This window comes from Mobula birostris, chromosome 10 (assembly GCF_030028105.1).
Source record: "Mobula birostris isolate sMobBir1 chromosome 10, sMobBir1.hap1, whole genome shotgun sequence".
Taxonomy (NCBI): domain Eukaryota; kingdom Metazoa; phylum Chordata; class Chondrichthyes; order Myliobatiformes; family Myliobatidae; genus Mobula; species Mobula birostris.
Genome location: NC_092379.1, coordinates 129,386,719 through 129,399,476, shown reverse-complemented (window position 1 = coordinate 129,399,476; position 12,758 = coordinate 129,386,719). Strand labels below are relative to the sequence as shown.

Here is a 12,758-nt window from a genome sequence, read left to right as displayed (position 1 = left end):
TAGTTTTCAACGATTGTGATTCTAAGTCACTCCATTTCCATGATCTGTTCCTGACATTGCTTATTGGGCTGTGCTGAAGAATATCTGTCGAGTTCAGTAGGTGCTTGTCAGCTTCAGAACTGGAGAGCAGAAAATTGGTGAAGGGAGAATGAGCTTCACCACAAATACCAAACTTTGACATGTAATGGTGGAAATTTAACCTGAGCAGGACAAATGGATCAGAGGCTACGGCCGGAGTTGGGAAGCAGGTTAACCATATCAGACATCCTTTGCGTGAATATGGTACACTAAAATTTTCCATTCCCTCTTGTCCTTCCTCTATTCTGAAAACTGGCCTATGCAATGTCCTCATAGAAAAGCAAATTCCTCAGGGTTCGGTTCACTGATCTTTCCAGATGAAGCTTTGCAGTGACTGTAGTTCCTGGTTTCTCAGATCCAAATCATCCCGGTGATGTTGACCTGCAGAGCGATGAATGGGACATGAAGACAATCACCAGTGCGCTGAAGCACTATCTCAGGTAGGGAACTACTGGTATCATTTTCTTACAAGTTGTTGATGTAAGTTTCTCTCATTTCCAACAGGTGAAAAAGAGTGGTAAGCAAGTTTTAGCAGGTGACCAATTGGCAGAAATTTTTATTGAGATGTAATGGACCTGGATGCACCTCAAACTTTGTAGATGGATTTGAATGATAACATCAAATGTATCTGAGGTTAGGAATCAAATCTTCAGCTGGTCAGGTTACATTCTAAGTTGAGAAGACTGGATACTCAACCCCTCAAGAGTAAGTAGTTAGTTCCTGGAATGGTATCAGGTTTGGGGAGTTAAGTGGAGTGATTGGAGAAGCTACTCTTGTTCCCCCTTGGAGAGGAGATGACTATGGTGGATGAGTGCTCGGATAGAATAGATGGGAGAAACTTGCCAATACAGGAAGGTCACTAACCACGGGGCACATATTTAACATAATATTCAAAAAACTAAGGAGAAATATTTTTTAAAATGCCATGTGTTGTCATGATGTAAAAATGCATTGTGTGGAAAGTTATTGGAACCAGAATTATTGAACTCTGAAGTGAATATTTGAAGAGATATGAATTTCAAGGCACCAACCGAGACACAATGGAGTCAAATGGACAACTAGAGACTCTAAATCAGAGATGCATCAGATATGTTTAGTAATTCTAAACACCAACTGGAAGGACTAGACTATTGCATAACTAAATAGTACAAAGAATGAATAATGAGGTAGTGTCCACGGATTCATGGACAGTTCAGAACTCTGACGGCAGAGAGGAAGAAAATATTGAGTGTGGATGTTTAGGCTCCTGTACCCACCTCCCTGATGGTAATAAGGGGGTGGCATAGAAGCCTAGAGGTTAGCGTAATGCTGTGCAGCACCAGAAACCCAGGTTCAATTGCCACTGCTGCCTGTAAGGAGTTTGTACATTCTCCCCGTGACCGTGTGGGTGGTCCAGTTCCCTCCCACGTTCCAAAGGCATACGGGTTAATTGATCCCCCGGGTGTAATTGGCAGTGTGAGCTTATTGGGCTGGAAGAGCCTGTTACTGTGCTGTATCTCTGAATAAAATTAAAATAATATGAAGAGGTGATGGTATTTAATGACGACATATCAGTCCACCACTGGCAAGTACAATGCAAAGCTCAGGAAATGATGTCTGCAAGACCCCAGACTGTGGGTAAACTGTTCTTGAACAGGCCCAGACTGTGTTGGGCGGGCTACCTCTTGCTGCAGTCTTCTCCACTGTCACATTGCCTTAGCTGAGCACATTGTGTCTTGAACAACCGATGGCTACAGAGATGGCCTGGGGCCATTCAGCGTGTTCGGTTTCCCTCTGTTCGCAAAATGTTTTTCATTCTTGTCCTCTGTTCCAATGTCTAGGTCTGCACTTGCAATGGCTGACCTCCTAGAGCAGGGGTTCCCAACCTTCTTTGTTCATGGACCCTTACAATTAACTGAGGGGGTCTGTGGACCCCGGGTTAGGAACCCCTGTTCTAGAGCTAGCAATGATACTGGCTGCCTCTGTTGCCATCAGGAATCTCCTCAATTTACCATTTTTCTGCAATTGTATCGCTGCATAGAGGAGCCCTGGCATTTTTATACAATAGCTATCTCCCTGGGACTGCAAGTTCCTCAGGCAACAGATTGTTTGGATCATCAAGAGTGACTGATTTGGGCTGAGAACCTGCTCTTTATGTTTAAGTCCAAGAGAAGACTCTGGCACAAAGTTGGAAGTAATGGGGGCCTTTGAACTGGGCAGAAATCAACCCATTTCTGGCAGGTTCCGCTGAATGGACAGACATCATTCGCTTTTTAAGATGAAACTTGTTATAAACTTGTTGGTTTTTGTTCCAGAAGATTGTGCTTTCTGTTCTCCCAGTACGTTTGAGCTGATTCCTCTGTAGCAGATGGCAGCTCTCCAGAGCGATTGTTTTCATTTAAGTTTTAATCTTAGCTTGGGGAAAGTTGGATGGCACATCTGATACTGAGAACAGACCAGTGCTAGTGTTACAGCAGTTAAAGAAACACATGTAATTGAAGATGACTAATGAGCTATTTGCAGCAATTTGAACTGCGCTCAGCGGCCACGTTATTAGGTACCTCATGTACCTAATAAAGTGGCCACTGAGTGTATGTTCGTGGTCTTCTGCTGCTGTAGCCCATCCATTTGAGGTTCAATGTGTTCTGCGTTCAGAGATGCTCTTCTGCACACCACTGTTATAACGCGGTTATTTGAGTTACTGTCGCCTTCTTGTCAGATTGAACCAGTCTGGCCATTCTCATCTGACCTCTCGTTAACAAGGCGTTTCCGCCTACAGATCTGTCGTTCTCTGGATTTTTTTTTGTTTATTGCATCATTCTCTATAAATTCTAGTGTCTGATGTGTGTGAAAATCAAAGAAGGTGCCAGAAAAGGGCCAGTAACATCATGAAGAGTTCCACGCACCCTGCTCACGGACTGTTTGTCCCACTCCCATCAAGGAGGAGGCTACGTAGCATCCACGCCAGGACCACCAGACTCAAAAACAGTTCCTCTCCCCAACACCGCCACCCACTAACTCCACCGCTACTTTCTTATTTCTGTCAGTCACCTTATATATAACCTAGCATCACTTTATGGACATACTGTCAATCTATGTATCTAAACTAACTTGTGTATTTATACTTACTCTGTTTTTATTATAATACGTTTTCTTTTTTTTAATGTCTTTTTTTGTGCTGCATCAGATACTGAGTAACAATTACATTTATGTATAGGAAGTAACATTTAACAATCGTGGATCTTGAAACCCCAGGAGATCAGCTGTTTCCGAGATACTCAAACCACCCTGTCTGGCACCAACAATCATTTCACAGTCAAAGTCACTTAGATCACATATATTCTCCACTCTGATATTTGGTCTGACCAACAACTGAACCTCTTGCAACACACACACAAAATTCTGGAAGAACTCAGCAGGCCAGGCAGCATCTCTGGAGAAAACTAAACAGCTGACATTTCGAGCTGAGACCCTTCTCCAGCATGTTCTGTGTGTTGCTTGGATGTCCAGAATCTGTAGATGTTCTCATCTTTTAACTGAAGCTGTTGACCATGTCTGTATGCTTTTATGCCTTGAGTTTCTGCCACATGATTGGCTGTTTAGATATTTGCATTAATGAGCAGGTATATCTAATAACGTGAGAGAGGGTAGACAGGTAATTGCTGAGGTGGTCGCACTCGCTCCTTCCTCTGCTTATGAAGGCCTTCGAGGTTCACAATACAATCCAGGGGCTTTGAGCACTCGTGAGCTGGAGGTTTTCAGGAGTTGGTGGGGATCTTGTATTTCAAGGAAACTTTGAGCACATCTCCAGTCTTTCTCCCTGTCATCTAATAATCTCTTCCCATTATAGTGTATTTATTTCAGAGGTTTGGTGTTGCGTATTTAAAGAGCACATCCAGCCCACTGTGGCCAGTTGTAGCACCTTGACTCTTAGAGCACTTCAGCACAAGAACACGCCCTTCTGCCCATCTAACCTGTGCCAAACCGTTATCTTGCCTGGTCCCATCGACCCACACCTGGACCATAGCCCCTCATACCCCTCCCATCCATGTACCTATTCAAACTTCTCTTAAAAGCTACAGTTGAACCTGCATCCACCACTTGCACTGGCAGCTGGTTCCACACTCTCTCCACCTTCTGAGTGAAGAAATTCCCTCTCATGTTCCCCTTAAACATTTCAACTTAAACTAACCTATGACTTTTAGCTCTAGTCTTGCCCAATCTCAGCGGAAAAAGCCTACCCCTCATAATCATGTATATGACTCCCCGTATTCTCCTGCACTCCAGGGAATGAAGTTCTAACCTATTCAATCTTTTTCTGTGACTCAGTTCCTCAACCTGATCTCACTCTGGGACCTAAGGCCCTAACTAAGGTATGTTGACCCAGCAGATTTAGATTTGATTTAGGTTTATTTATTAATCATGGGAACATCAGAACATTACGGATAAACATGCTGTTTGCATTAAAAACCAAGACAACTGAGGATGTGCTGGGCGCAGTCAGCAAGTAGCAGTACACATTCTGGCATCAATACAGCATGCCCACAATGTTCATAGAACAACATACAACAAACAACACAAACCCCTTTCCCACCCTCTTCCACCCCCACCCACATACGTAGATGTGCCTCCAACCCCAGGACAGACCACCTCCGGTCCTCCAACCTCCAGACCGTGACCCAAAGTTCACAAACGATGTGCCTCCAAAAGCCCTGGTTCCCGACCGAGAGGCTTTAAGCCTCAGTCCCCAGCCTCTTGAATCACCGACCTCTGGGCTTTGACCTGAAGATGTGCAAGGAACAGGTTTTGGCTCACCTTTTCTTCCAGTGGATTTGGAGGAATTTGCGGAGGCAGCATTCTTATTAGTTCACTGGCTGTTCAATCTCTCCCAAGACTCCAAGCTACAGGTCCTTGTGAACCTCCCCTTGCTTCAAGTGATGCCTCACCACCCCCTCAAAACAAACCACTAGCCCATCTTCAAGCAACACACATCAAAGTTACTGGTGAACGCAGCAGGCCAGGCAGCATCTCTAGGAAGAGGTGCAGTCGACGTTTCAGGCCGAGACCCTTCGTCAGGACTAACTGAAGGAAGAGTGAGTAAGGGATTTGAAAGTTGGAGGGGGAGGGGGAGATCCAAAATGATAGGAGAAGACAGGAGGGGGAGGGATAGAGCCAAGAGCTGGACAGGTGATTGGCAAAAGGGATACGAGAGAATCATGGGACATGAGGTCCGGGAAGAAAGACAAGGGGGGGGGTGGAACCAGAGGATGGGCAAGGGGTAAATTTAGAGGGACAGGGGGAGAAAAAGGAGAGTGAGAGAAAGAATGCGTGTATAAAAATAAGTAACAGATGGGGTACGAGGAGGAGGTGGGGCATTAGCGGAAGTTAGAGAAGTCAATGTTCATGCCATCAATGTTGGAGGCTACCCAGGCGGAATATAAGGTGTTGTTCCTCTAACCTGAGTGTGGCTTCATCTTTACAGTAGAGGAGGCCATGGATAGACATGTCAGAATGGGAATGGGATGTGGAATTAAAATGTGTGGCCACTGGGAGATCCTGCTTTCTCTGGCGGACAGAGCGTAGGTGTTCAGCAAAGCGGTCTCCCAGTCTGCGTCGGGTCTCGCCAATATATAAAAGGCCACATCGGGAGCACCGGATGCAGTATATCACCCCAGTCGACTCACAGGTGAAGTGTTGCCTCACCTGGAAGGGCTGTTTGGGGCCCTGAATGGTGGTAAGGGAGGAAATGTAAGGGCATGTGTAGCGCTTGTTCCACTTACAAGGATAAGTGCCAGGAGGGAGATCAGTGGGGAGGGATGGGGGGGACGAATGGACAAGGGAGTTGTGTAGGGAGCGATCCCTGCGGAATGCAGAGAGAGGGGGGGGGGAGGGAAAGATGTGCTTAGTGGTGGGATCCCGTTGGAGGTGGCGGAAGTTATGGAGAATAATATGTTGGACCCGGAGGCTGGTGGAGTGGTAGGTGAGGACCAGGGGAATCCTATTCCTAGTGGGGTGGCGGGAGGATGGAGTGAGAGCAGATGTACGTGAAATGGGGGAGATGCGTTTAAGAGCAGAGTTGATAGTGGAGGAAGGGAAGCCCCTTTCTTTAAAAAATGAAGACATCTCCCTCGTCCTAGAATGAAAAGCCTCATCCTGAGAGCAGATGCGGCGGAGACGGAGGAATTGCGAGAAGGGGATGGCGTTTTTGCAAGAGACAGGGTGAGAAGAGGAATAGTCTAGATAGCTGTGAGAGTCAGTAGGCTTATAGTAGACATCAGTGGATAAGCTGTCTCCAGAGACAGAGACAGAAAGATCTAGAAAGGGGAGGGAGGTGTCGGAAATGGACCAGGCAAACTTGAGGGCAGGGTGAAAGTTGGAGGCAAAGTTAATAAAGTCAACGAGTTCTACATGCGTGCAGGAAGCAGCGCCAATGCAGTCGTCGATGTAGCGAAGGAAAAGTGGGGGACAGATACCAGAATAGGCACGGAACATAGATTGTTCCACAAAGCCAACAAAAAGGCAGGCATAGCTAGGACCCATACGGGTGCCCATAGCTACACCTTTAGTTTGGAGGAAGTGGGAGGAGCCAAAGGAGAAATTATTAAGAGTAAGGACTAATTCCGCTAGACGGAGCAGAGTGGTGGTAGAGGGGAACTGATTAGGTCTGGAATCCAAAAAGAAGCGTAGAGCTTTGAGACCTTCCTGATGGGGGATGGAAGTATATAAGGACTGGACATCCATGGTGAAAATAAAGCGGTGAGGGCCAGGGAACTTAAAATCATCGAAAAGTTTAAGAGCGTGAGAAGTGTCACGAACATAGGTCGGAAGGGGTTGAACAAGGGGTGATAAAACCGTGTCGAGGTATGCAGAAATGAGTTCATTTCCCATCTTCAACCTATTTTTCCTTCTAAAGTTCTCAAATGTGTTGTTTTCCAATGACAGGCAGTGCTTTCCCCCCATATACGAGGGAGGTATAATTTTTAAAGTGATTGCAAGAAAAGATAGGAGGGATGGCAGAGACAATATGTTTATACAGAGAGTGGTGGGTGTGTAAAATGCCCTGACAGGGTTGGTGTTAGAGGCAGATACATTAGAGGTGTTTAAAAGACATGGATTAAAGAAAAATGGAGGGTTGTGCCTTGAGGATGGGGAAGCATTAGATTAATTTTGAATAGGTTAATGGGTCGGTGCAACATAATGGGCTGAAAGGCCTGTACTGTAATATACTGTTCTACAACTCGCTCGGCCACTGCACATAACTTCTGGCTCATGTGAAGTATAGTTGCTTATAATCCATCGCAGCCAATACCCAGTCAGCTACCACTCCTTTGCTCACTGACTGACCTGCACTCGGTTCTTTTACCGTCTCAGATGTAAAATCCTCCTTGCCCTGCTTGAACATGTTTGACGGGTGCATCCGTATCTCTCTGCCCACCACCTCAGCCCACAATGTAGAAAATTCCATACCTGTCTGTGGAAAATCTCTGAATTTCCTTCCCAATCTCAGCCACACCTTTGCTCCATTGTTGACAACTGAAGATCCCATGCTATGTCTGATGATTGTTGCATTTCCTTTCTTAATAGTCTTTTCCTACTTATCTTCTCTTCCTTCGAAGGCTGGCCTCTTTTTGTATCTATTTCCCCAACAGCGCCTCTTTTGGGTCTCTGTCAACTGCTGTCTGATTGCATTCCTTTGAAATGTCTTCAGCTGCTTTTCATAATTCTACTTTTCTATTGCTGCTCCCTCACACATCCCCTCTCCCACCTGCCACTCCAACTTCTGTATTTTTACAACTTTATTCCAATCTAAATAGCTTTACTGAAGTGGTGAGCTGGTTTGAACACTGAGCTTTCTGCCATTGTCAACCATGAAAATGAGATCAAATTTCGTAGATGGTGTCTTTAGGCCACTGCAAAAGACAATTTTCTTTTCTGCCAAAAACTAGCCCCGAATAAATGCAGTCAACCATTGATGTCAGCAGTCCAATTCAAGATGTTATATATCAATGCAGTAATCTAGTTATTTAACCTTAAGTGTGGTGTCTGCCGCACTGTTAGTGATTTCAGCAGGCAAAGAAGGCAAAATTCAAGGGTAAGATTGAAAGTGACTTATAGAGGTGTATAAAATCATGATTAATCAACACCACTGGTCTCAGGGCAGAAGGACTAGGGGATTTTGGAGTACATAGAATAGTACAGCACAGTACAGGCCCTTTGGCCCACAATGTTGTGCTGACCCTCAAACCCTGCCTCCCATATAAGTCCCCACCTTAAATTCCTCCATATACCTGTCTAGTAGTCTTGTAAACTTCACTAGTGTATCTGCCTCCACCACTGACTCAGGCAGTGCATTCCACGCACCAACCACTCTCTGAGTAAAAAACCTTCCTCTAATATCCCCTTTGAACATCCCACCCCTTACCTTAAAGCCATGTCCTCTTGTATTGAGCAGTAGTGCCCTGGGGAAGAGGCGCTGGCTCTCCACTCTATCTATTCCTCTTATTATCCTGTACACCTCTATCATGTCTCCTCTCATCCTCCTTCTCTCCAAAGAGTAAAGCCCTAGACAAATGGACCTGTGGTGAACATTTTGCCACTGATGGGCATGGACACTGAAGAGGGTGCAGAGAAGATGTATAAAGATTCTGTTAGAAATGTGTGGTGGTGTTTATCAGGGAACGATGAAGTGATCTTGGTCTCCTTTCTTTCCAGAGTAAAAACTGAACAGTCCATTTATTTTTGTCTGACCGACATGCTCTTTGTATTTGTCTTACTTTGTTGCATTTTGTGCAAGTTTCACCTTTAGAGCTGCATTTGTTTGGTGATTGAGACCCCTGCTACAACAGTTAAACCATTTGTTTAGCCAGGCTCATTTCTGTTTAGATAACACATTTTGTTCAAGCTCACTTTCATTTCTGACTGCAACGCGATTGCATCTCTGTCAGCAGTTTCTATTGAAACAGCGATTTCCACTGCTCATTTGAATATAAGCTGTGCTTCAGTTAGGAACTGTTTTTGAATGCTTTCTTTTAAGATTCCACAAACTAAACGATCTCTTAGTGTATCATTAAGTCCATCACCGAATTGACAATGCTCAGATAATCTCTTCAATTCAGCCACATACGTTGAAATGGACTTACCTTCTTTTAGATTCCATTTATGAAACCTAAGGTGTTCCGAAATCAGCAATGGCTTCAGTACAAAGTGTTCCTGCATTACTTCGACAATAACTGGAAAGTTCATTTCTGCAGGTTTAGTTGAAGCAGTCAAACTTTGAAGCAAGCTGATTGCCTTTAAACGCAATGGACTTAGCAAAATTGGCATTCATTTCTCACTGGCTCTTTCATTTGCTTCAAAGTACTGTTCCAATTGCCTAGACTACATGAGCCAATTACCCGTTGTGTAATCAAACTGATCAAGTTTTTTGGTATGTGAGATCTTCGATGAGGAACTTGAAACTATTCACCCTCTTAACTACAGTCCCATTGATGTCAATAGGGGCTGGCCTGTCTCCGTTGCCCCATGTACAACAGATGCCATACGAAGTGGTAAAGTAAACAGTATGGGCGTATTTATGGGGAGGTTGGACAGGCATATCAAGGGCTGATAGCAAGCAAAATGTGCCCTTCTTATACCCCAGATAAACAGATATTTCAAACAGCAAAATGCTGGAAGAACTCAGCAGGTCAGGCAGCATCAATAGAAAAGAGTAAACAATTGACATTTTGGGCAGAGACCCTTCATCAGGACCATTCCATTCAAATTTGTAGATAAGAGTTAACCAATCAGATAGCCCCAATTCAAGTGATGTGATACTCGGTAATCTTCGAGAATAAGAGACAGAACAACTGTAACCACTAGGGGCACTCTGAAAAGTTATATATACATACTGACCACTAGGAAACATATAGGTAATTATTTAAAATGCAAGCAGGCATAGGTTGTTAAACTGTGAAGAAAATGACAATTATACAGTCTAATCCAACAGAGGATAGCATTGAGAATTTGATGAGGAAATACTAGCAGCACCATTCCCTTTAAGCTGCAAGAGTGCACAACTGTGCAGCAGCTGAGATGCCCCTGCACACATAGCCTTTGTTGCTGCGCAGTTGGAGTAAAGACGGGTGAGAAAATTTATGAAACATGTAAGATTTTCTTTCATGATTTTTCAGTTTTCATTCTGAGTATACATAGAGTGCATATTACAAAAGAATTTAAAATGCTGTGCAGTTTTCCGGCCAGTTTTCCTGCTCAGAACAATGGTTGGTCCTCACAGCTGTGGGGAAAGAGAATTAGAGGGAATGTTGACTAGCAGAGGCTCATCTGGAGTGTTAATGTTGATGTGGACAGGTTTCTGTGCTGTATAACCTTTGTAAAGCTGGATGACTGGGGGTAGGGGTTGATTTGGCCCATCATGCTTATGCTAGCTCCTAGCAAGCTAACCAAAGTCATTTTTGCATTGTCTCTCTTCATGGCCCTGCAGTTCTGCATCCTAGAAATATTTATTTGAATTCCTTTTGGAAACTACTGTTGAATCTGCTTCCACCACTTTCCAGGCTGTTAGGATTGTGTACCAGAGCCGATGGCAAAATTGGGCACTGTGCTTGCTGGTATTGTGTGGCTTGGAGCTGGTACATCGAGTAGGAAGGACTGTTGCAGCCTGAAGCTAGGCCTGTTCGGGAAGTGTTGGAGCGGACCTGTGGAATGGCAGGTGTTCAGCTGTGAAGGAAATGCTGGGGTGGGACAGAAGGTTAGGAGTGCTAGATTGCTCTGTGCCTTGTGTTCCTTTATCCTGCCCTTTTGGTCCTTGTTGCTTGAGTGTGGGAATCCTTTAGCCTCCATCATCAGTAACAGCCTTTCACAGTGACGTCCATCAAAAACACTCCTTTCACTTTTTGTATAACCTCCACAAATTTCCCTTTGGTATCAATAGACAATAGGTGCAGGAGTAGGCCATTCAGCCCTTTGAGCCAGCACCACCATTCACTGTGATCATGGCTGATCATCCACAATCAGTACCCTTTTCCTACCTTCTCCCCATATCCCTTCACTCCACTATCTTTAAGAGCTCTATCTAACTCTTTCTGAAAAGAATCCAGAGAATTGGCCTCCACTGCCTTCTGAGGCAGAGCATTCCACAGAACCACAACCCTCTGTGTGAAAAAGTTTTTCCTCAACTCCATTCTAAATGGCCTACCCCTTATTCATAAACTGTGGCCTCTGGTTCTGGACTCCCCCAACATCGGGAACATGTTTCCTGCCTCTAGCGTGTCCAATCCGTTAATAATCTTATATGTTTCAGTCAGATCCCCTCTCATCCTTCTAAATTCCAGGGTATACAACCCCAGTCGCTCCAATCTTTCAACATATGACAGTCCCGCCATCCCGGGAATTAACCTCGTGAACCTACACTGCACTCCTTCAATAGCTAGAATGTCCTTCCTCAACTTTGGAGACCAAAACTGTACACAATACTCCAGGTGTGGTCTCACCAGGGCCCTGTACAACTGCGGGAGGACCTCTTTGCTCCTATATTCAACTCCCCTTGTTATGAAGGCCAACATGCCATTAGCTTTCTTCACTGCCTGCTGTACCTGCATGCTTACTTTCAGTGACTGATGAACAAGGACACCTAGATCTCGTTGTACTTCCCCTTTTCCTAACTTGACACCATTCAGATAGTAATCTGCCTTCCTGTTCTTGCCACCAAAGTGGATAACCTCACATTTATCCACTTTAAACTGTATCAATGTCAGAGAGCTGAATCTTCCTTGGTAGCATTGGTTGAGACATTTGCCTGCGTTTCGAGCAACTTGTGTTCCAGCCTTCCAGTATTTGAAGTCCCTGTGGCCAGTGTCGTGCGCGAGTACGTGTATGAAAACGCAAGCGCAAAGTACAGCCTATTTGCTTAATACCGTCAGTGCTGTTTTGGGTTTTTTTCATTTAGAGATACAGCACAGTAACAGGACCTTCTGGCCTAACAAGCCCGCGCCGCCCGCTTACATTAACATGACCAATTAACCTACTAACCCCGTATGACTTTGGAGTGTGGGAAGAAAGTAGAGTATGGGGAGGAAACCCACACAGTCACAGGGAGAACCTGCAAACTCCTTCTAAACAGTGGCGGACTTGAACCCAGGTTACTGGTGTTGTAATAGCGTTATGCTACCGCGTCTCCCCTTATCAGCATTTTCCCTTTGTGATCCAGTCTTTATTCCTAATTCTGTGCACTTAATTGATGTCTGCACACTGCTGAACAGGTTTTAGGCCATGGAATCTATGTACATGTTAATCCTTCTGGTTTGTACAAATTATGATGTTTTCTGTTGAATAAAGAATGAAACCTACTTTTGGTCCAACGTAGGAATCTTGAAGAGCCAGTGATGACTTACAAGCTGCATAAAGAACTCCTCACTGCATCCAGTAAGTTTCAGATACTGTTGTTCTTTACCTGGGCGTTGTTGGACTGCATATGTCAGCTGGTGCGCTTATTGCCTAGTTAGGTCTGTATGATACATCTAGTTCTCTATGGTTTCTGACCCTAACGATACCTCACAAACACTCTCAGCTGCCTTAGCCTGGTGGTATGTGCAAGAGTTTCTTCCAGTGATGTGGTCTGATGAATTGAATGAGGATGAGAACCAGTGCATAAATGGGTGGTCTTCTAACAGTGTTACTACGTTAGGAGAATGTGTAGCTTA

At 44.7% G+C, this 12,758-nt stretch overlaps 1 protein-coding gene across 2 annotated transcripts in view; it reads left to right on the top strand.

Annotated features, from left to right (window-relative positions):
* Positions 1–12,758, top strand: part of ophn1 (oligophrenin 1) — a 243,209-nt gene that overhangs the window by 156,740 nt on the left and 73,711 nt on the right. For both annotated transcript variants that reach the window (XM_072270950.1, XM_072270949.1), the window contains exons 15-16: positions 434–518; positions 12,422–12,480. In XM_072270950.1, coding sequence (XP_072127051.1) covers positions 434–518; positions 12,422–12,480 — 144 coding nt within the window. The remainder of the gene's footprint in view (positions 1–433; positions 519–12,421; positions 12,481–12,758) is intronic.